The sequence below is a fragment of the Miniopterus natalensis genome, chromosome 15, assembly GCF_054644295.1.
Source record: "Miniopterus natalensis isolate mMinNat1 chromosome 15, mMinNat1.hap1, whole genome shotgun sequence".
NCBI lineage: Eukaryota > Metazoa > Chordata > Mammalia > Chiroptera > Miniopteridae > Miniopterus > Miniopterus natalensis.
The window spans coordinates 29288271-29313282 of NC_142095.1; the positions used below are offsets into that span (position 1 = coordinate 29288271).

The 25012-nt window shown below is 40.5% G+C and overlaps 1 protein-coding gene across 2 annotated transcripts in view; it reads left to right on the top strand.

Moving 5' to 3' along the window:
• Positions 1 to 3501: 3501 nt before the first annotated feature.
• ATP1B3 (ATPase Na+/K+ transporting subunit beta 3) overlaps positions 3502 to 25012 on the top strand; it is a 33904-nt gene continuing 12393 nt past the window's right edge. Inside the window, exons 1-3 of one of the 2 annotated variants that reach the window (XM_087824972.1) lie at positions 3502 to 3718; positions 19555 to 19683; positions 23799 to 23906. In XM_087824972.1, coding sequence (XP_087681098.1) covers positions 3610 to 3718; positions 19555 to 19683; positions 23799 to 23906 — 346 coding nt within the window. In that variant the 5' untranslated portion in view covers positions 3502 to 3609. Of the gene's footprint in view, positions 3719 to 17723; positions 17800 to 19554; positions 19684 to 23798; positions 23907 to 25012 lie in introns of those variants that run through there. The other variant, XM_087824971.1, reaches the window with a different exon arrangement.

The window sequence follows — 25012 nt, forward strand, 5'->3', positions numbered from 1 at the left end:
GCTATGTTTCTCAGATACAATAAAGTGCCTCACAATTATAGCTGCCACTTGTGGGGAAGGACTATTTCTTTTCTTTTTGACTTTTCAGAGCCTTCAGTATACTCATGTACATATGATTCTCAGGAAGGGCTATTTCTAAGGACATCTTAATATCTATTTTCTGAAGGACAAATAGTCTTTCAGTGATTACCAGTCACATCAGTGATAACACAGGGTAACAAATAAGATGCTGCTAGAAGAACTGAAGTACTTTTTTCTGTACACCCGAGTCTAAACTTTAGGAATAAACTAAGAGTTTTAACAAAGTAAGAGTTTTAGCAAAGCAAGAGTCAAAATATCTTATTTGTGCCCATAGAAAGTAGAAAATGTATTCTGCTGACTGGAGAGTACACTCAATCATTGGCTGACAACTGTTTCTGTGGTTCGGCCGCCTCAGCTTTGTGAAATTTGCCCAGAGCTCTGCCCTCGTTCACTGCAGAGGTAGTGGAGGAGATGGGCATTTGAACCCATGTGCTATGGTTTGATAGTTTTGTTGTTGTTGTTTTGTTTTGTTTTTTTATACTCACCCGGGGATATTTTTCCCATTGTTTTTCATAGAGAGTGGAAGGAAGAGAGAGAGAAACATCGATGTGAGAGAGTCACATCCATTGGTTGCCTCCCACGGGGCTAGGGATCGAGCCTGCAACCGACATACATGCCCTTGGCCAGAATCAAACCTCCGACCATTCAGTCCTCAGGCTGACGCTCTAACCACTAAGCAAACCGGCTACGGCTGGTTTGATAGTTTTTTGACCATGGGCCAATTACTTGATTTCACTAAGCCTTGGTTTCCTCATTTACACAATTAAGAAAACAACACCTCCTTCCTTAAGGTATTTGTGAAGATTAAGAAAGAAATGATACTAAGCAAGTGGCACAGGGCCTAGGACTTAAGTATGTATAAATGATTGTTGTTATCACTACAGTGGGATTCACAGGTATCCTCTACAGGTAGTGTAGGCAGATTTAGCAAATAAACATACAAGATATCCAGTTAAATTTGAATTTGAGATGGACAAGAAAAAATTTTTAGTCTAAGTATGTCCCAGATATTGCATGGAATATACTTATACTAAAAATTATACTAAATTCCATCATCTATCTGGCAAAATAATTCTTTTTTTAGTGGAGGAGGCCTCTCAGGAGTAATGGCTGAGAGAGAATGTGCAGAGGAAGAGTCACAAAGGATTTTGCTTCCTTAACAATGCCAGATGTGCCCCTGGGGGGACTGAATCACCAACTTTTTGATTAACAGCCTAAGGTGCTAACCAGTTGCACCACAGAGACCACAATAATTTCTTTTTTTAAAAGGGAGGCTTAGGTATAGTAAAATAAACTTGTAGGGGATAAAGCTGTGATAAAATTTTATGTTAAATCTGCTCAGACTTCATAGTCCACTATCCCCCAATAGGTTCAGTATTTTCTCTTCCAGTTAACATTCAAGTATTATATTATCAGAAATAAGTAGTTCCCATGTTTTGGAGTAGAATATAAAATTTTCCCCAAACTGAAATCTGTTGGATCCTGTTACTGTATTAAATTAGGCATGGGTTTTGAAATTGCCGAATTATACTTGTATTTAAATCCCTATTTGGAAAACCACAAATCACTAAATATGGAAGTCATATCACCACTAAAAATATATAAACTACAAATATCTGACAGCATTCAGTATCTTTGAAACACTATTTCATAATGTTCTTGCTTGCCATGTTTTCCACTTGGACGTGCCAAGTAATTACTTCTCAGTGCGTACACCCCCCCCCCCCCAAAATAAATAAAGCTGATGGATTTTGTGGTTTATTCCAAACAGACTCTATCTTCCCTCTTACCAAAACTAAAAAGCCCATTATCAACTATTGGTATTTTAGCTTTCTTCTAATTTGTAGTTAGATTTTTTAATGATAAAAAGTTTACTTCCATAACTACTTTCAACCTTGCTTATGCAATAAAGAAATGCACTGTAGTCCACTTGCACGTTGCTTTCCTATTTCTAATGACTAATTTCATGCCAGTTTCCACGAAACGCTTCTACAAATATTTTGATGTCACTGGCTCAAAAAAGAACCTGGAGTTTGGTTATTCACAAAGTCATAATTCTACATTTAGCTTTCCTAAGTGTGTGTGTGTGGGGGGGATCATTTTATAATATTATGTTCTCCTATCTCTTTCCATTTGTGGGAGATGTAACTCCTAATTCCTAGCTTGGATAAGCAAAGTGAGGAAACGGGAAAAGCCAGAATATTGTTATCTATTTAGTCCTTTAGCATTTGCAGGTGGTGTCCACTTCCCGATGGATTATAAGGCATCATTGCAAACATTAAGATGTATGCTACATTTCCTCATTCAGCATTTTTATTTGCTAATTAAAAATAAAAATAAAAGAACAGAGGCAGTGCTCCATTTCTGCACCTCGCGCCCAGGCTCCTCCCGAGACCTTTTCCTCCGCTCGCGGCGGCGGCGCGCGGCCCGCGGAGCTCCGTCCCGCGTAGGAGACGGCGGCCTGCGCTCCGCGCCCGGGGCTCGCTCGCGCCGCGGGGAACGCGGGGAGCCGGCGACGTTCCAGGGGCGCCGACCCGAAGCGAAGAACTGCTTTCCTGTGGATGAAGAGCCTCAGTGACTGAGAAAAAGCAAAGGGCTTCTCGTCGACAGGGACCTCAGGAAAGCATGGCCTGTGTACTGACTTCCTCGATCGGAGAATGTCACTCCGCTGGGTCAAGACTGGCGCGTCTAGGATGGAATTCCCGGTCCCTCGGGAGTCCCGGTGAAACCCGTCCGAAGAGCCAAGGACGGGCGTTCTCTGAGCAGCGGCATCGGGATGATACGCTCGTCTCTGCAAGCGGCCTTTCTGTCGCGTCACAGGGCTCAAAGGCGACCGCCTGGAGACGGGTGGGAGCGGCCGCCGAGCGGGAGGTCAGGTCCGGTCCCGGCGAGGACGCCTCGGGCGGAGAAGCGTCGTTTCCGCGCTGAGCCCACGCCGCGCAGCCGCAGGCGCGAAGCCGCGAGGGCGGCCGCCCGCAGCGTCTCCCGACTCCTCCTCCTGGGAAACCTGAGGGAGGGGCCGCCGCCTTTTGCTCCTTATTACAAATTTGCTTCGTATGAAGCCTTCGAGATTTGTGAAGTTGACCCGCGTAGTTTCTACGTCCACCGGCCGGGCCGGATAGAGCCCGCGGCGTTCCCCCAGCCAGGCCCGGAACCGCTGAGCGGGGCGGGGCGAGGCCCGGCCCCGGGCCGTGGGCGGGGCGGTGGGCGGGGCCTCGCCGCCGAGGCTGCGCCAGGCCGCGCCAGGCCGCGGGCGGGAGGCGGTGGCGGCGGCGGCGGCGGCGCGGTTCAGAGGCGCGGGGATTGGCTGCGGCGGGCGGAGACGTCAGGCTCCCGCGGCCTCAGCGGCAGCCCGGCTCGGCGCGGCGCAGTCGGTTCGAGTGCCCACGGCAGTGAGGAGGTGTCCTCGGCCGTTCCGCCTCCTGCCGCCGTCGCCGGGCTGCGCCGCTCGAGCCGGGACGCGCCTCTGCGCTCCTCGCCGCCTCCACCCCTGCGGCCGCCGCTCCCCTCGCCCTCGGCGCACGCACCATGACGAAGAAAGACAAGAAGACCTTCAACCAGACCCTAGCCGAGTGGAAGCTGTTCATCTACAACCCGACCACCGGAGAGTTCCTGGGGCGCACGGCCAAGAGCTGGGGTGAGCGGGCGGCGATTGGGCGCCCGGTGCCGGCCGCGGTCCGGGGGGGGCGCCGGGCGGGGGGTCGGATGGGAAAGAAAAAGCGGGAGGCGGTGCCCCGCGCGGGGTCCCGCAGGAGCCGCCCGCAGCGGTCTTCGCCTCGGGCCTCCGGTTTTCTAACCCGGGCTGTGGCGGAGCGCGGCCCATTCATTTCTCGCGGGACAGGAGGGCCGTCTCTTGCGGCCGAGGACCGCGGGCAGCCCCGGCCCGGCCGCGCCGATCTTTTCCTCCCGGCCCAGAGCGCACGTGCTGCCCGGGCCTCCCGCCCCGAGCGGCGCCGGAAGCCGGGGACCCCAGCTCGGAGCCGAGCCCCGAGCGTGCGGGGGGCCGAGCGCCCGGGCCTCCTTTGTACGGAGCGCGCGGGCCGAGAGAGGCCCTGGCGGAGGCGCCAGCAGCGCCGAGCGGTTCGGGGAAGCCAGACCCTGCCCCACGCCCCGGGAGAGGAAATTTCCACTCCCGCCGCTATCTTGTGACTCCTCCACGCTGCCGCCCCAGCCGGCCGGAGAGTGAGAGTGAGTGTTAAGTGTGTGGGTTGCATGGATCCCGCGGTGAGTTAATCACACAAGTACATCGTCCACGGAAATGCACTTGAATTTGGACAGTGAAAAGACGCTTTAAAGCTTGGTTCCTCCCTAATTCCTTTTTAATTACAGACGTTTCCTTAGAAAAAGTGCTTCTTTGGGGGAAAGTAAATCTTATCCGACTGACACGATGGTTTTCTGTGCCTTCAGAACGCGTGATGGTTGTATGTTAGCAGTTTTTCTATGCGTGAGTTCTTTGTTTTAAAAGAAATACTTAAATCATTCACCAGTGTACTGCTGCTTTAGGGTGCCTCTTTTTTTTCGAAATATGAGATAAATTTTACTCTTTGTGTGCCTTTTGAAAAATATTTCTTAAGTGGGTCCTGACAGATCTTTTTTTTTCCTGAGTGAGAATAAATTTCTAGAGTTGAGAACTATGTGGGCACATTTTTAAGAGAAGCATGAAGAGAGTAAATTAGGCATGGCTTAGAAAATAAACTGTTGCTGCTGACTGAAATCGGCTCCTCCAGAGTGGATGGAAAGGTGGCTTCAGTCCTATCTCAAGCTGAAGGCGGCCTAGGAGGTATTTTAGCCCAACCCCCACGTTGGAGAAGAAAAAAATCTGGAGAGGTTGTGATTTTGCTTTGTGTAAAATTACATATTCCACAGAGCCAAGAAAAGAACCCAGTTCTTCTTTAATCCTAGTCCAGCGGTTGTATTATCTTACAAATGCCTTGCCTAACTGCATGGTAATCACTCATGATTTTCATTTAAATGGTTGTCTTTTGGGAACCCACTTGTATGTTGAAGAAATACATCTTGCATCCAGAGTTAAATCTGGGGGACGGTGGTTGTGAACAATTATTATTGTTTCTAGAGTGTGTTAACTTTTGCCGAAGGAATTTTTGAGTCGTGGAAAGGTATCAAGTTTTGTAGACTAACTTCCTTTCTCCCTTCCTCATTGCCTTCTCATTTCCAGTGATTAGTATCTTCACTTTGTGTTAGAATGACATTTCTTCTCCCTATATCTGACCTTTGTATTATATGATGTTGGGTAGAGATTATTTGGAATATGCATTTAAATAGATAACGTGCACAAATTATCAAAGGATAGGGCATTCTATAAGGGCAGTAGAAGTGTAGTACAAGTAAAGCTGGGATTAGTTTTAGCAGGAGTAGGGCAAGACCTTTTTTCAGAATTGAAAAGAAAGTATTATGCTTGTCAACAAATAGTAAATTTCTATTTATTGTAATAATAGTAAGCCAGTGCAGAATAGCATAAATAGGTGAAAATTATCCATATTATCCAATTAACTCAATCTAAGGGCATCCCCTCCAAGGCATGTGGGGGAGTGGTGTGTGGAGGCTGAAATCCACACTCAGTCCACCAGGCTGTATACCCTAGAGCATGGGGGTCTGCCTGGAGAAAGTGGTATCTTGTTATAATTCTCAGAGAGGTACTGTATGAGCTAGCTGATCTCATCACCCTAGAGATGCCCATTATTAGTATTTAGGTATATATCTGGGCAGACTTGAGAAGTATCTGTAACTTTTAAAAAAGAGAGAGAGAGAGATCATACAGTGTTTTATTATCTTTTGAGTATATTGTGGTCATGTGGTCATCTTCCCATGTTAATCAAGGTTTTTATCACCACTTTTAATAGCCGACTAGTGTTCTATTGTGTAGTTAGGTATATTGTGATTTTTTTTTTTTTTTTCCTTTTAACAAGCAAGTTTATTAGCATGTATACCTCATGTATGCATGGGAGATACCCAGGGTAAAAAAGTGACTGCTGATTTTATTTTTTTATATTCAGGTTTTCAGTACATTTGTCCTGTAATCTGAGGTTCTTCTCCAAATTCATTAGATATATTAAAAGCACACATATTTAAAAAGCAATTTGGCATTTCCTTTTGGGATACAGTGAAAATACTGCATGTTACATCACATTGCATTATTTAAAACTACTAGATATAAAGATTTTGAGTAGCCGCTTGAACACCTGATTAGTATCCGTACACTTGGTTATAACAGTTCAAAATGCTTAAATTCATATAATCCATTTGATATCACAACAACCTTCTAAAGTACACTGTATAGGTGACCAAAAGTGTGCCTAGAGCTGATTTCTTAAGCAGAGCAGTAAGGACACATCAGGAATAAATAGTTGCCATTTATGAAAACACAGGACAAAGAAAATTTAGCACTTTGTAGCTGATGTTGCTAATATTAAGCCTAAATGCATTAAATACAATTATAATGAAAGTAGCGAAAGAGAGCCTGGAAGTCATTCAGTGTTATTTAAACTAGGTAGCAGACCATGTGTTGCAATTAACATTTTTTTAAAATAATAAAACAATGGTAAAAATGTCAAAGTTTATTCTACCTAATAAGTTGAGTCAATGGAAAGATGTTGTTTCATGAAACTTTCCTGTATTTTGTATATACAGATAACCCAATGTAAAATGTTTTTCTTACTGTGACTCAGCCAGAAAAGCTTGAAAACCACTAATCTAGCCCTGTGCCCTCATTTTGTAGATGATAAAATTGAACCCACAGATCTGACTACTCAAAGTTCACTCAGTGACAGAATCCGTGGGCCTTCAGACTCCAAGGCCAGAGCTTTTTTAAAAAACAAAACAACATACACACACACAAAAAAAACTATAACATTACATGGCTTCATCTAATATCTGCTTGTGGGCTCTTTTGGAATTCATTAGCTTAAGGCTATCTGTCAATAGATGCTTTATATTACTATTAACTTAAAACTTGAGTTACTGATATCCAAGCAGAGTCAGAATTCTGAACCCAAACTATTAACACCTATATTTTGTTCACGTGTCTTCTCTTTCATGATTATAGGGCCATGAAGTGCCATTTTCTTAGTCACCTGTTCCCATTATGGGTCATGCTTCAGTAAATGCTCTGCTTTGGAGATCAAACACCATCTCATCTTGGGTGTCTGACAGTAGGGGTCCCTTAGAGGCAAGTGTGTTTATTTTCCCAGTATCACATAGTTTTGTAAGGTATTATTCTTTGTCCTGTGGAGTGTGACATATTAAACTTTACAAAACCGTGCACCATTATGAAAGTAATAGAACTTGCAGACTATAAATGAAGGTCATTGGTGGGTGTGGCAGAGGTAGCAGCAGGGGCATGCTGAGCCATCACCAGCAGGAGACGGCACTTCCAGGACTGGTAGTGGCTGTGGGAGGGGAAGGGGTAAGTTTATGTGTTCTATTCCAGCCACCATAGTAATTACTGTAGTATGTGCTTTACTGTTGCTAAAGAGCAACCTTCCCCACTCCTGAAATAATCTGATTTCTTCGCAATTGAATTTTGAATTTATATCTATAGAATTAAGTTAGTTATATTGAAAGAACTTTAAAAACCCTCCCATCCTTTCCTTGCTTTATCATTATGTTTGACTAGGGACCAGTCATTTAACACTGTGTGATAGAAGGAGGAAAAAATCCATTTAACTTTGAAAGATAACTTTATTATATTCTAATTATGCATTTATTACGTTGACTTTTAAATAAAATCACCTGTAGTCTTTAACCACTTAGAATAACCACTTAGAATAATACATAAAATTTTTAAATATACAGTTAGGTAACTAGTTTTATCACTTAGTGTTTGAGGGGAATGTTTTTTATTCCTCTGCCACCTTAGAGGTTGATGTGTTGGGGGTATCCTTGGCCTTCTTCATCACCTCTGTGGGGACTGTCCAAACTTGCTGCTAGAATTTATGTGTTCTGGTGGCTTTAGTTACTATCTCTGTGTTAGGTCTCCCAAGTCTACATCTATAGTCCACATGGCTTTTTTATATTATTATAACCAACTGCCTGTTAAAAACCTTCCATTGAATGTTTCATAGGTACCTATTCATGTAAATCTCCATTGTCCTCGGGGGCTTTCTTTATAATCTCTCTGGTTTATTCAACTCCTGTCCTCTCTCTCTACCATTCCACATAGTTCTCTCCTCCCACTCTGGGCCTAACTCCTGAGCCTCTTTCCTTCACTTTGGCATTGCTACTCAGGTGTCAGCTTTGATAGCCTGATCGCTGGTAAACATTTTTGAACCCCTTTTTGCCTTAAGACTGCATCAAGTGCTCCTATGTATTCCATAGTACTGTTTTCTATTATAGCATTTGTCACTTTATTCGGTATTGTTATTTCCCACTTACTAGGCAATATAGAGGCTTGCTATTCTTGTCTTACTCATCTTGATTCTCTAATACCTAGCCTGTTGCCTGGCACTTAGGAATGTAATAAAAATCCATTGAATGAATAAACACTGTTATGAAGTGTTCCCATGTAATTAATCTTCTGCAGCATATTTTTAATGTCCTTGGTGGTATTGGTGTATCATAGTATAACACTTCCCCTAAGGTTTGGGCATTCCTCCCTACTTTCTTTTTCTTTTTTTTTTTCTTTTTTTGGCCATAGCACAGATGGGTATTCATAGATAGACGTTCAGTGTTCTGAATAAGCTTCCACTTAACTTCTTGTTGTAGACTTAGCTGAGTTTGTGACCTGGGTCCTGCATCTGATTAGGATAACAGAACCAGGATTATTATTAAGGTCTCCCAGGTTCTGCTTTATTGCTCTTTTTTTTTTTTTTTTTTAAAAAAAAAAAAAGCTTACTTGCTCTCAAATTTAATGAGGACTTAATAGTATCATTCTCGCCCTTACAGGAGAGACTCAGCTGTTACTAATATTTCTGAAAAGACTTTTCTAACTTAGCCTCCCACATATCTGTTGCCTTGTTACTGAGTCATTTGTGGAGTTGGCACTTATTCATGACTTCCTCTTAGTGTTTTGCTGGTGCCGTGGTAAGATATGGCTTTGGAACTGACCCTCGTCCAAAGCATGAGGTACTTTTCTTTGGCTAGTAACTGGCACATAAAAAGTGGCCCTTCGTATATATACCCTTATCTGACTCCATAGTTCTCTACCGATTCCTTTCCTGGTTCCTTCCTGTCTGCTCTTCTTCTCCTGTTTCCTAAATATATATTCCCCAGGTGCTTTCTTTGGCCTTATTTTCTCTTCATGGTCCTTCCTTGCAATCTCAGAACAACTGCAAAGATCACTCACAGATTTTACTTCTTGGTTTAACGTCTCTCTGAGATTCCATTCTCTTCATGCATATCCCATGAACCTGAGAGTGAGGCTTAGCTAACTCCAGAACCTTATATGTCACTTAGTAAATGGAGCTCTTTCCCCTTCCTCTAGTGCAGTTCTGAGTTGCTCCTGTATTTGCAATTTTTGAAAATAGCATTAACTATTCTCTTTGTCATCTGGGCTTGAGACCTGGCCAAATTATGCCAGTTCTCTATGTCCATACATCTGACCTAGTCACCCAGCACACCTACACTCCTCCCTCCCCCAATTTTGTGAAAGCACACACTCAGGGAGCCTGGAATATTCATTTTTCCTAGCTTCATAATACTAACCACCTGTTTGAAATTTCTTAGCCCTTAACACTCCCACCAAACTCTGTTCCTTTATCAAAATCTGATCTTGCCTTTTCTTATAAATTCTCTGATTAAGAATCTTAAAGCACCAGGTAAAGAGCTTTTGTAACTTTTTCAAAGTTGTTCTGAGTTAACATAGACCATTGGCTTTCCAGCTTTTTAAAAAGTATAGTGTTGTTGACACCAGGAAGGTGGGCTCTTAACTCCTGATGCGCCCCCAGAAAGATCCAAGGAATCAGTTGTAATCATTATGACCTAAACCAGGGTAACCTCACTGCTGTCAGGTTATTTCTAAGGCTGCAGCTTTGATCACGCTGTTCCCTGCACACAAAAACCATGATTCCCACTGCCTTCAGGTTTAAATAAGTTCCAGACAGCCCGGCTGACATTCCAGGCTTACTGGCTTAAAACTCAATTTCCAACCGTACAACCTGTCATTTCCCACCTTACTTCCCGTACATGCCATAGGCAGATGGGTGTATATGAGGCCCCTTGGTCTGGAATGCCCTGCTCATTCCCTTTCCCATGCCATTCTCTGCATCATAAATTCTTCACGGACCTAGCTTGAGTGGCAGCTCTGCCCTAAGCTGTCTCTGATGATGCCCAGGTGGAAAATAATACCACATTTATCTCCTATAGCACCTAAAACGTTATATCCTGGATTAAAGTTGCTGAAATATATATATTGCTCCTAGTAATTAGATGTTGTCAAAGAGTAGGATTTACATCTGCATTTTATATCCCTACAACAACTAGCACATAGCAGGCATGTACTTTTTTTTTTTTATGAACAAATTGTCATTTAATTAGTTTCAGCTTGTGATTCACCTATTGCTTGGGCTAAAGTTGAGAGTAATGTGGGTCAGTTGGTATAGCTCCACATTGAAAGTCTTATTTGTATAGATAGATACTTGTACATAATTCCCCTTAGCTCACGATGATTCTGTCCCACCAAACTTCTAATTCATTTTCAAATTTCCAGATAGAGCATCATAGTAAAAGTGAGCCTGTTGGCATAAATATATATTTTTTTACTTATGAATCTTAGAAGTGCACAAATATACTAAGAAGATGACCTGACTAGAACTCTGGATATAGACCTAAATTCTAGTTCCACATCTTTATCTTAGCTTAGATAACTCATTTAAAATCTCTTAATCTTAGTTTCCTGTATAAGAGAAAAGTAGTGTGTGACAGTTTCACATGTCACTTTGAAATGAGAAACAGAACCTATATAAATACATTAGAACAAGAGGCAGCAAACTTTTTCTTTAAAGGACCAGATAATATTTTAGGCTTTGCCAGCCATATGGTGTCTGTGGCAGCTTCTCAGCTCTGCTATTGTAGCTTGAATGTAGCCACAGATAATATGTAAAGTAATGGGCCTAGCTGTTTCTCAAAATTTTATTTACAAAAACAGGAAACAGCCCTGGTTTGCTGACCTCTGCTTTAGAACTTAAGAGTTAGTGGTCTGGGCTGACCTGAGAAACCTGAACTCGTCTTAAGTGGAATGTGGACTCTTGGCTTTGTTCTTTTCATAAAGTAGCTCATACTTTTGTTCTTTTCAAAAGTAACACCATCGTTTGAATTTTTACAATACAGATGTGAATAATCAGTAAGTCTACTGTCATCCTCAGCTTCTTCCCTTGGTAACCACTGTTAATTAGCTGTAATACTTTTTTTAATGTAATACTTATCGTCTTTGGATAGAGGTCTGGCAGTTTCATACAAAAGTAAATATATGCTACCCCATGACCTGGCAGTTCTACTCCTATGTGTCTGCCCAAGAGAAATGAAAACATGTCCACAAAAGTACTTGTACAAGAATATCCATAGTAGCTGCAGCCTGGAAACAGCCCCGGTGTCCGGTGAGCAGCAGAATGAACAAACTGGTATGTGCACACAATAGAATACTACTCAGTAAAAAGGAGCTAACTACAGATAACACAAAACCTGGACGAATCTCACAGTTAGGCTTAGTGTAAAAAAAGCTTTACCAAAGAGAATACATACTATATGATTCCACTTGTGAAATTCTAAAACAAGCAACACCTCTGATGGAAAAAAGCCCAGACTGGTGTTTGCCTCTAGGGCAGTGGGCGTGGGGATTGACTGGGAAGAGGCATGAGAGAACTTACCTTGGGTAGGGGTTTGAATCATAAGTGAATTCATTTGTCAGAAGCCATCTATTGATACGTTGGAGATTTGTGTATTTCACTAATGCAATTTTTTCTCTCTCTCAATTTTAGTTAATATGTGTGCTGAAGTGTTTAGGGATCAAGTCTACTGACACCTGCAACTTGAAATGCATAAAAAAATAGATAAATGGTGAATAGATATGAGATAAATATAACAGTGTTAACTGGAGAATCTAGGAGGGTTTATAGGTGTTTACTTTTCGTTCAACTCTTCTTTGTATTTGTAAATATTCCTAACTGAATCTTGGAGAAAAAAAGAATACATGAATACATTCATGGTTTGGTTTTGTTTTTTAATATATCTTTGTTGATTTCAGGGACAGGAAGGGAGGGGGGAGAGAGAGAGAAACATCAATGATGAGAGTCATTGATCGAGCCCGCAACCCGGGCATGTGCCCTGACTGGGAATCGAACCCCAATCGCCTGGATCCTAGGTCAACGCTCAACCGCTGAGCCACGCCCGGCCGGGCAGCACACAGTCTTTAAAGTGTACAACTTGAGTTTTGACATATATACACATACATACACTGTGCTCGTGAAACTTTAATCAAGATAATGCGCAAGTTCATCTCCCCCAGAATTTCCACTTGCCCTTTTGTAATCCATCTCCCTGTATCTCCCCCAGTCTCCAGGCAAAAATAGATCTGCTTTTTGACACTTTGGTTTGTGCTTTCTCAAATTTTAAATACACAGAATCATGTAGTGTGTACTCTGGGGAGGGAGTGGCTGACTTCTTTCATTCAGCATAATTATTTAGAGAAGTAGTTCATGAATAGTATTCCATTGTATGGATAAGGCAGAGTTTATTCATCTGCTGTGTGCATTTGGGTTGTTTTCAGTTTTTAGTGATTACAAGTAAAACATTTGTGAGTATTCATATACCTTTCCTATGTGAACATGTGCTTTCATTTTTCTTGGTCAGATATCTAGGAGTGCATTTGCTGGATTTTTTCAGAGGTGTGTGTGGCCCACTTTTTGAAAAATTGTCAGGTTTTGAGTTGTGTTATGTTTTGTTTTGGTACATTCCCACCAGGAGTGTCTAAGAGTTGCAGCAGTTCCGCTCCTGGGCCATCACTTGGTGGACAGTCTGAAATTTCTAGCATTCTGGTGAGCGTGTGTTGGTAGCTCAGGGTGGTTTTCATTTGCTCCTCAGCTTATCTACTAAGTTTTTTATTTTAATAATCAAAATATGAAAGCTAATTTTAAAAACACCATCCTTTCTTTTTCTCTATATTTTCATTATACTGACACTTCCCCTCCTTCCTTGCTCTGTTTGCTGCTATGACCCAGTTTTTTCAGGTGTTACTTTTTTTGTTGAGTTCGATACTTCATTGGATTAGTTTTTTCTTAAATATTTTTGTAATTATTGGTTCCCTGCTCCTCCTCTTTGTATTTAGATTTCCCTGTCTCAGCATAGGGGAGGTAGGTAGCACATGTTAACTCCTTTAGGTGTTTTACCAACCCATCTAGGACGTCGCCCACTTTTCAGCCTAAGTCTCATGCTCCCTGCTCCCACTTCAGAGTAGACGTTGCCTCTGCTGTTGCCAGTTGCTTGGCACCAGAGAGCATGTATGTTTTGGGAGTGAGGGTAGGAGCACAGTTTACTCACCTGGCTGCTCCTGGTTTGGAGTCATTTGGTCATGTAGCTTTTGATAGAGAGCTTTCTCCTGTTGTCCTTTTTTAAATTTTTTAATCAAATAATTGCTTTTCATTTATTTATTTATTTACTTATTTATTTATTTACTTATTGAATTTAAATTTTTAGAATTACAGTTTACATTCAATATTATTTTTGTATTAACTGTATAACTCACTTATTTGTGGGAGACCTTCTCTAATGAAATTCCTTTCCTTCCTCTCCCAGCTAGAGACAGTTAATTCTTTCTGTGGGTTTTTACCCCTAACACTTGGTATCTATAATTCTTGGTTTACATGTCTGTCACTTATGATAACTGAATTCTTGGAGAGAAGGAACAGATTTTATTCTATGCAAATTTCTATCACCTTGAATAACACAGATTGCTTGAATAATGTATTTTTCAGAGAATGGGAGTTTTGATTACAAAAGGTAACAACTTGAAGATTCCAGGGAGAGCAGCCAGATAAGGTACCACATGGAGAGGTACTAGTTCGGCTGTTTTGCTTACTTGTAGGTTAGTCTTGGACAGGTTATTTAATATTTTTATACCACCATCATTTTAATAAATATATAAAATTTGAGTGCATGTGTGTATGTATATATATTTTATTATAAAAATAATACCTGCTTATTAATTTTAAGAAAATCTAAGAGCTAGAACTATAAGATCCATAGAAGAAAACATAGATGCAAGACTTCATGACTTTGAAAGAGGCATTGGTGTCTTTGATGTGATACCAAAGCACAAGCAACCAAAGAATAAATAGATAAATGGACTTTAAAGGACACTATCATGAAAGTGAAAAGACAACCCCCACAGAAAGGGAGAAAATAATTGTACGTCTTATATCTGATAAAAGGCTTGTATCTATAATATGTAAAGAACTCTTAGAACTCAATTAAGTAAACAAATAATGCAAATTAAAAATGGGCCAAAGATCTGAATAGACAGTTATTCAAAGAATGTACAAATGGCCAATAAGGTCATGAAAAGATACTCTTATCATTTGCTGTTGGGGAAGTGCAGATCACACCCACTAGGATAGCTGTATAAAAAGACAGAAGTATTGGTGAGGTTATGGAGAAATTGGAACCCTGATGGTGGAAATGTAGAATGGTTCAGCTGCTTTGGAAAACAGTCTGTCACTTACTCAAAAAGGCTAATAAACATATTTACTGTGTAACCTAGCAGTTCCACTCATAGGCGAATAGAATGTGAAATATACCTCAATAAAGTTATTTTTTAAAATTCAAACATACAAAGGATTTTAAACTTGTACTTGTCCATATAATTGATTTTTTAAAAATTATACTTACCTCTGCTTTAAAATGTTTAAAACTATAAACAGAATGCTAATTTACTCACCAAGGAGAAGTAGTTTCTAGTCATCAGAATTCTCTGAGGAGAGGCACAGTCTTTCTGGTGTCTAGGCACCCTCAGGTAACTGGAAAGTTTGCAGGAGGAGGGAGTCAGATCACAGCACCTCAAAGTGTGTTGAAGGTGTGTATATGCAGGCCTTGCTTGATGAAGCCTAAAGACTCCCCCCTCCCCCCACCCCCATTATGTGTCCTGGTGTTGTATAACAATTTGTATGCTCTTTGTCCCATGTTCCTAGCACAGAGCTTCTTAAAAAACCCTTGGGATTTTCTGGGTGATAGGGGTGTCTTTATTATGCTAATGGTGTGACTTCATAGCGGGGCCCCTAGATAAGTTCCACTGAGGCTGGTACCTAGAGGGACCTACCTTGTGATTGCAGCGAGCCCTGACCTCCAGGGAGAAAAGAGGAGGGAGCTAGAGATTGAGTTCAGTGACATGGTCAGTGATTTATTTAGTCATGTATGCCTTGAAAGCCCAATAACAACTCTGGATACTGAAGCTTAGTAGAGCTTCCAAATTGGGGAGCACATTGATGTGCTGGGAGAGTGGTATCCCCTCATTCCAAGGAGGAGAGGGCATAGAAACTGCATTCCCACCCAGACCTTGCCCTTTGTATGCCCTTGATAATAAAACTATAATCCTAAGGGTAGTCCTTTTCTGAATTCTGAGTCATTCTAGTGAATAACCAAACCTGAGGGGAGAGTGGAACCCTCCCAGATTGGTAGCCAGTTGTTCACAAGTTTGGGTGGTATCTGAAGTGAGGGCATTCTTGGGGAAGACCAAGCCCTGAATTAGTGAAGTCTGTGCTACTCCAGGTGCTTGGTGTCAAAACTGAATTGTCAGATACCTAGTTAAGGTTGAAACAGTGGCTGGACACAACCTATTTCTCTTTCCCATGAATGACATAGGGTAAATCTTGGCCAGATTTCTTGCTGCTTAAGAGTCCACATGAATCAAACCTTACTTGCTGAAACATTTTTGAGAGTAAAATGCAGTTTACTAAACTTTAAACCTTAAGTTTGCCTGGCCAGGCGTGGCTCAGGGGTTGAGTATCAACCTAGGATCCAGGAGATCGAGGTCCGATTCCCGGTCAGGGCACATGCCCGGGTTGCGGGCTCGATCCCTAGTCAGGGGCGTGCAGGAGGCAGCCGATCAATGACTCTCATCATTGATGTTTCTCTCTCTCCCTCTCTCTCTCCTCCCTTCCTCTCTCTGAAATCAATAAAGTTATATTTAGAAAATAAATAAATAAATAAATAAACCTTACGTTTCACCTTAAAGCCTAGTTGCAGCATAATTCCAAAAATCTTTCTAGTTTGTTGGCTTTTTTGCCTCTGAAGAGTTTTGTTTTTATGTCATCAAGTCTCTTTTTTTTACTGCCCTGGCCAGGAACCAAACCTGGGACCTCTTGGTTCATGGGTTGGTACTCAACCACTGAACCACACTGACTGGGCTGTCATCAAATCTCTTGACTTTTACTTTCCTTTCTGTAATGTGAATAATTAGATACTACTATTACACCTTTTTTTTTTTTTTTTTTTAAAGTCATTTGGGGTAGGAATACTTGCCCAACTTCCTAGCAGCAAAGTGGTCAGGCCAGGATTTGAGCCCAATTTTGACTAGCAAACCCCATGCCTACACCCATCCTGCTATATAGCGTCCAGCTCCATCGAACCTCACCACCCGTCCCCACATCACAGTAAGAGCAGAGAGGGGAAGCGGATTTGAAAACTGGCATCTCAAGAAACAAAGGAAGAAGAAGGAGAAGGGTCAATTCCTGTGCTAGGGAGGGCTAGAAGTTTTTAGTCATTGGACAGTTTTCTTATGTGCCCTTAGATCTGAGAGTGAAAATGTAGAGGTAGGACTGTTTTGCCTCTACACTGTTAGAACAACAGTGTAATTACAGCATGAAAGTTCTGAGTATTTTGAATAAACATCTTTGGTTATGGTTCTGTTGACTTCAGACTGTTTACAATTCTGATGTTTCTTCAGAATTTTAGTCTAAGTTTCTTTAGTTGGTTAGTGATATAAGGAAATTCTTGAAGAATTTTAAGTTAGGGAGCATTAGTAATATAGTAAGCATGATTTAGGCTTAATTTATTGTTTCCTGCTCACAGTGACTCGCACAGAGGCAGGCATGGCACATTAAACAGGTCCATCTAAAAAAAAAAACAAACATAAACAGGTCCATCTGCACTGCCCATTACTAACCTAGGACACCCCCAAGTTTGATCTCCATCATTGTGTTAAGCCCATCATGAAACTGCATCTGAGTATCCAACTGCAGGTTTACCTCTGTAAGAGTAGCAATTTACAATTTCTCTTTATTTCCTGTTTGTTTTTCTTAGTATGGGAGGGGAGGTTAAGTGTTGCTGTTCTTTCATGTATGAAATCTATAAGTGAGATTAATTTTAATTTTTAAATGTTAGGTTTGGGTCTCTTGGCAAAAGGATTTATTTATTTATTTATTTATTTATTTATTTATTTATTTATTTATTTATTTATTTTTACCAAGTAGGGAACACTTGCTTTAGTGCTGGAAATGACTCACTTACTTGTTTGTATGCTCCCTACATTCAGAATTAATGCACAAGTTTATGGCATCAGATGGGACGTGGCTGTTAATTTGTGTATCTGTGTTATGAATCTAACTCTTTAGAGGAAGTTTGAACACATTTTTCATTGTGTAATGTTTCTTCAGAAACCATATTTGGATACAGCTTATTTTTTTGTCTGCTATATGTTTATTTGCTTTGTAACCATGTTTATAAATTTTATTTACAGTATTTTTCCTGGAAATTTAAAATCAAGTTTTGAAAATGGTATGATAAAAATTATTTGAGGTGACTTAAAAACAGTGTTAAATAAACTCAGCACCTTTGTTTCAAACTTCTCCTGTTTAATATTTACTGCATTGGTTGACAAACTACTGTGGCCTCGATCTGCCTGTTTTTGTATGAGATTTTATTGGAACACAGCCCACACTCATTACACTTACGTATTCATCCTCTCTGGTCTGCTGTGTGGAGGATTTTATCCATAGATCCAACAAACATCTAGATCTGAAAGACTCATTTCTCTCCTATATGTGTTAAGTTAGCCTTTGGGCTTCGCATGTGTTTCTTTTCCTTCTCGAGCTCACTGATCACTGAGATTGGTTTTCCCTTTTTTTCCTGCAACAGGACCGCTGCATGTGGTAGGGAAGTGATGCTGTGAAGGTGACATGCTCTTCTCCTTTCTTCCTTCTGTCCTCTCCTCTCTATTTTGGCCTCCTGGTAATTGGGGCAGGGTGGGGACGGGGCATTGCTAGTCTAAATTAAAATGAAGTTGTTTTAACTGTTCCCCCATTACTTGAAAAGGGAGGGGAAGGGAGATAGTTTCTTGGCCTGCAGTTAAGAGATAAAAGTTACTCAGCTTTTGCCACAATCTGTTTTGGGGTCATAGGGTCTTAAGAATGCTGTAGAACTGTTCCCTCTGTGTGTGTGTGGGGTGGGGGGGGGATGTATTTATAAATACATTATTACAGAAAACTTCAGAGTGCTGACATTAATCCTGCTGGGGAGGGGGGGCAAGGGAGTCCATAGGCTCCAGGTTAGGCTCTCCTGCCCTTGTGCCAGGAATAGGGTGAGAAACCAAAAAGTAGGTTATTAAGGGTGAGAATAAAGGGTGTGAGTCAGCTCCGAGGGATTGCGGCTCTTCACTGTTGTTGACCTGGGATTTGTTTAGATGTTTAAGTGTAAATGTGTGACTTTAATATTGTAACATACAATAATTTTGATGGTGACCACATCTGATGTTAGAACTTCAAATAGAGACATTGAAAAAAATAATTATTTTTAGATGTTCTCAAAATAAATCATAATGTTTTCAGATTGTAAAGGAAAGAAGACTAAGCCCGTGATGTTGAGACCTGCACCTGACAGCTCTTGCTCTGTGCTCAGCAGTAGAGTAGTGAAGTCCCGTTGGCTGGGGTGCTTGTTTCTGGTCTTGTCCTCTTTACTTTTGCATGAGCCTTCCACTCGACCAGTGTTTCCCAAACTTTATTCATTAAACCATCTTCATGATTTGCCTTCCTGCACATTTCCTGGCTATTCTTTAAATCAGCTCACTTTTTAACACTTAAATTTATGCAGATAATTACTATGTGAAATATGGGGTTGATGTGCTAATTATTTTCTATTTACCACTAAAAAGAACATGTACAGATTGGGTTTGTCCCAGCTAAAATCATCTTTTATCTTTCTAGAGGGCATCAAGTCCAATTTGGGAAACACTCCCCTTTGTGCTGGAATTTAAAGCTCTGACCTTGAACCAGAGAATGCTCTGTAGAAGCTCAAGCTCCTTGTACTTGGAACTATTAGTGGAGAGGAAGGGTCACAGGATGGGTGGGTGCTGCCTGCTGAAATACTCCTTGCTTGGACAAATTCATATTCTGAGTGTGGAGGTATTTGCTGCGTGCATGACAAAGCTTGGAATCCTGGCTTTGCAGTGGTTGGTTTGGTTTTTTTAATCTGGACACACGCGTGCACAATGTATGTGTGTATCTCCAAATTTCATAAGTTTATTTTCTTTCACAGGTTTGATCTTGCTCTTCTACCTAGTCTTTTATGGGTTCCTGGCTGCACTCTTCACATTCACAATGTGGGTTATGCTTCAGACTCTGAACGATGAGGTTCCAAAGTACCGAGACCAGATTCCTAGTCCAGGTAATGAACTTGCAGTCATGGCTTTTATCGCTATCATAAATGTTTTACACAGCTGACAAAAGGTAGTTCAACCTTGGCTTTAGGTAATGCGAAAGTTTTGATTTTTGTATGTTGTTTAATATTTACACACTGATACAAAGACCTTTAATATTTACCTACTGATACCAAGACCTTTAATATTGACACTGATACAAAGACCTGGGCTAATAAAGATTACATCCTTTGCCAGCAGTAAGCAGAAATTAATATTGAGAATTATAGTGAAGCCAAATTTGACCAGTATAGTTATAGGTATGAATGGCTTTTATGAATATGTGTAGCAGTTTCACTTTGTCCTGAGTTAATTTACTTATAAAGTATATATTTTGGCTCTAGCTCAGATTAGAGCCGTGGTCTTGTGAAATATGTGCTTCATGGTTTTAATGCTTACTATGGAAATGGTAAAAAATATTAATTATACATCAATAGAGAATAAAATGAATATACTCTTAATGTGTTTAATTCTACTTTATTAATAACTTAAGGGAGGCAGAATCTCCAGGATACTTTAGTACAGAAAAAGTCTTACCTGAAACATTGTTTAAATCATGTTGTCTTCCTGGGTGTGTTCATTTGTTTATTTTAAACCATCTTTTTTTTTTTTTTTTAAATTTTTAGAGAGAGAGGAAGGGGGAAAAAGAGAGAAACATCAATGTGTGAGAGAGAAACATTGATCTGCTGTCACCTGCACATCCCCCACTGGGGATTGAGCCCGAAACCCTGCCGTGTGCCCTGACTGGAATCAAACCAGCAACCTTTTGGTGCACAGAACGCCACCGCAAGCGTTGGTTGATTCTTGTGTGTCCCTGACCAGGGATCAAACCCCCAACCTTGGTGTATCAGGACGACACTTTAACCAACTGAGCTACCCAGCTAGTGCTGAAACAGTCTTTGAATGCCAGCTCTGCCTTTTTTGGACATGTCCCTTGTCTTCAAGGTGTCAGCAATTTTTATAGAAGATAATAATATACCAGAACCCCAGTGTATCTTCCCCAAAATGTGTACAACTTGTGGAGACAATAGAGGTGGAGGAGTGGGATCTGGGTGACAGGCAGGCCAGGGAAGGTGGGGAGCTAGCAGGAGGTTTCTTTCTAGAGCTGTGGTTCTCCTCCAGCGGGGATTTGCCCTCCAGGGGCCATTGGGCAATGGTCTGGAGACATTTTTTGTTATCACACTAGAGCTGTGCCACTGAGTAGAGACCAGGTATGTTGCTAAATAAACATCCTACATTGCTCAGGACAACCCGCTGTAACAAAGAATTACCCAGTTCAATGTCAGTAGTGCCAAGATAGGAACCCTGATCTAAGTGCTTGCTCACTGCAGATTCTGAGCCATGTCAGCAGCCGAACACAACCAATTTCACCAACTATTTTTTCTTAGAACAATTTGTTTTAATGACTTTTCCTTTGTTTGCAGCTAGTATTTTTCTAAACTTCATAAATAACTTTTTTTTTTTTTTTTAATATATCTTTATTGATTTCAGAGAGAGGAAGGGAGAGGGAAAGATAAAAACATCAATGATGAGAGAGTCATTGATCGGCTGCAGCCCGCAACCCGGGCATGTGCCCTGATCGGGAATCGAACCCTAATCGCCTGGATCCTAGGTGGATGCTCAACCGCTGAGCCACGCCCGGCCGGGCTTAAGTACATAGTTTTAAACAATTCCTTAAACTTATTTACCAATTTTATTACGGTACTTAATGTATCATTACTGTAAATAAATAAATGTATATGCACACACATTGATATGTATATATAATATTAAATGAATATACATTAGTTTGTTAAACATGATTTTCTCTTTATAAAGGTATTTAGGGTAATTTTTGTTTTTCTTCTAAGTTTTTTGTTTGTTTTTTTAAACCATGACCATCATTTTTATGTGTTTGTATCCAGTAAAATAAATGCTAGCTTCAAGTTGCTGTGCATATTCGTATATATAACACAAACACATACTGCCTGTCCACATCCCTACAGACAGACACACACACTCATATCCCAGTGGTGTAAATTGGAAGGAGATACAAGTTATTGTAGTTCTCACATTCTGCTGATGTTCTTGGTTTCGGTAAGCTGAGATCTTTTATTTAGAGTTTACTGTGTCAAAAATGCAGCTGTAGTGCACTGTCCTGCTGTGGATTTTTTACTTAAGAATTTCAAATGGACTGTTAATAGCAGGAACTAGGGCTCGGAGAGCATTGCTAGGCAATCTCAGAAACAACTGGTATCAGAAATTCAGTTTAGAATTTCATACAAAGTTTTTGAATATTGAATTATTTTAAAAAATTCTCCAGTTATATGCAAGCTGCCTTAACTCTGTTGCGTTTTGCCTGCAGTATAATGTCTTTTTCCTGCTATAAAACTTTAAGAAAAACAAACTATCAGACAAACACAGATCCATCCTTTCATACATTGGATGGTCAGAGGTTTTATTTCTAATGTTGACCTAATAAACGTCCAAATCTATGGAGAATTTTAGTAAGAGTTTATTTGAGCCAAACTTAAACATTTCCAGGAAGCAAGATCTCAAATGCTCCCCAGAATGACAGTTTGCAGTTTAAGGGGGGAATATAAGGAAGATTACAGGAAAGGGAGGGAAAGCAAAGCTCCAGGGATCGATTACAGGATAGTTAACAACATTACTAACAAAATTATTTGCTCTCTTGAGGGTAGTTACACTCTGGAGGGGTATAAAAAAGAGGCATTTGAAGGTGTGTTAGCTAGATGCACAGAAACAATGGACAGGGCTTGCTTAAGGCGAAGATTACTTTTTACCAGGGAAGTTGTAGGCCTGGCGCGGGACTACCCACCGTGACCTGCCCAGTTAGGAATTTATCATCAAATCACTCTGTGAGGTTCCTTTTGGCTATATTTTATTAGTGCCTCCTTTTTGTCTACACTACATTAAATTATTTATTTAAAAATCAGAAGTTACTGTTGATTTTGTAGTAATTTTGTTGTGAGTGAAGTGGTTAAGGAAAAAAATAGACATATGGGGTCGTCCAAATTCAAGTGATCTGCTATGTTGTTGTGGTAGGTGAGTGGGGAGTTTGATCGTGGGCTCATTTGTGCCTCATGTAGAATAGGTTTTCTCTGCCATTTAGAGACATTGTTTCATCATATATGGGTAGCAGTGGATCTAGTTTAACTCAAGAGCCATGCAGTTCAACACAGGCAAGTATGTAGAGGTTAAAAGAAACTGCATCTGGTTTAAAAAGAAATAGATGTCTATGGGCAGCAATTCTAATGAAAACTAAAACACTTGTATATTTTCAGATTCAGTGCTAGGCATATCATCTCTCATAACTTTGCTGTGGGGAATGTTTAGAGATGGTGAAAATTTTAGGATTGTTTTAAGCCTTTTTGCAAGGCTGAATTAATCTAGATCTGATGCTTTTTAAACGAGGAAAGCTTAAAGTTGGAAGCCTGATTATGTTGCTTACAGATAAATATGCTTACATTTTGTTAATAAACACATACAACATGTATATTCTAGACACATGAATATTGACTCCTGATATGAAATGATTGGTGGTTATACTCCAAATTCAGTAAGAGAAAACAACTTTTATAGGGCAGTGTTTATTATTAAAGGAAGAATACTTAACCACAGAGTTAAAATTGTATAGGCCTCTTTCACAAGTAAGGTAGGCCTTCTTTATGAATGTTTCCATATAGCTGTAATTTGAATGACAAAGGGGCTTAGATTTGATTTGCTAAAATTTTCCTCCACATTAATCACAAATTGGCAAAACCTAAAAATATTTTATAGAAAAATGAATATAGAAAGTACAAAGTAAAACTTGCATTTTTTTAAGGAACAGAGCAATTATAATTAACTGTAGCCAGTCAGATCTAGGGAAGTTTCTAATTGGTTTGCAGTGATTTTGAGGATTTGGAATTCTCTTCATTGTAGATGTCAACCTTCATAATCAGAAGTGGGAAATTCTTAATTTCAACCTACCTGTGAACACAAATACCCATATAACTTACTGAGGTCTGTCTTAGGGGTAAGAGGAAAGAGAGAAGGAATTTACTACAGTTAATTTCCCCCTTTCTCTTTTATATCTTTATAGGACTTATGGTTTTTCCTAAACCAGTGTCGGCGTTAGAGTATTCATTCAGTATGTCTGAACCAGAGTCCTATAAAGGGTACATTGAAGACCTTAAGAACTTTCTGAAGCGTAAGTGTGTTTTCTTAGAGTAAGGTAAAAGTTTTTAGTTATTACGGAAACTAGTACCAAATTATGATTACATTGGGAACATCATTCTTAGAGGACTTGCAAGTAGATTTTATGATTAGTCATGATATTCTAATATTCTAACCTATGGAAAGACGGCTCTAAGCAGTTACTTTTTTTTTTTTTTTTTTTTAATCCTATAAGAAGTGCATGAGTAAGTTCATTGAGACATAACACTTATATCTGCTTTAAAGTGGAAAGTATTTGAGTGTATATTATATAAAATGATGCCTCTGAGTACTTGGATCTGTTGCATCCAGTGTTGTGCTTGTGTGGGGGACTAGGAATATTGTTTATCATTTCAGAAAAGAAGTCTAGGTATCAGTTTTGAGTTTTTTTGGAGTTACTAGTTATAAAGCTTTCCCACCCCAGCCCAATGTTTTCTCACATCTTGCTTGTCCTAACTCCATGGTATTAACATTCATATGAATAATCATTAAATGCCCTGGCCTCTTGGTTCTTGGTTGCCTCACCTCTTCCTCAGCCACATACCTACAGCCATTCCTTAGAACATGTAGGACTCCATTGCCAAGATCACTGATTGAGGCGTTCCTACCACACCGTGGCCTGTCCTTTTAGTTTGCTTAACTTTTCCTCACTGTTCTTCTGCCTCATTGGGACTTCGAAAGCACCGGCCCTTTTCCCAGTCCCTTACCCCCAATTTTCCTTCTTATCAAGCTTAATTCCATGAGTTTTTATTTTCTTTTTTATTCTTGCCAGTACTCTAAAATCCCTTGCCTCTCAGTCTGTTAGTCATAAATTACAAATGGGTGAAGCCATAAAATTCCTGGATGAAGCTCTTCCTTAGAGCCTGCCCCTTCAGCAGCCAGGTGCTGCTGAAGAAAGGTTTCAAAAGGACTAATAGCTCTGGAATACTTGGTAACCTCCCTGGACCTGCTCTACTACCTGGCAGGGCTATAGAATTTCTCTGGATAATTATTTACAACCTCTACTTCCCTACCTTTTCCCTTAGAACTCACTTTCTTCATACACAGTCATGTGCCACATAATGATGGCTTGGTCAATGACTGCAGTGACTGCATTTGCCA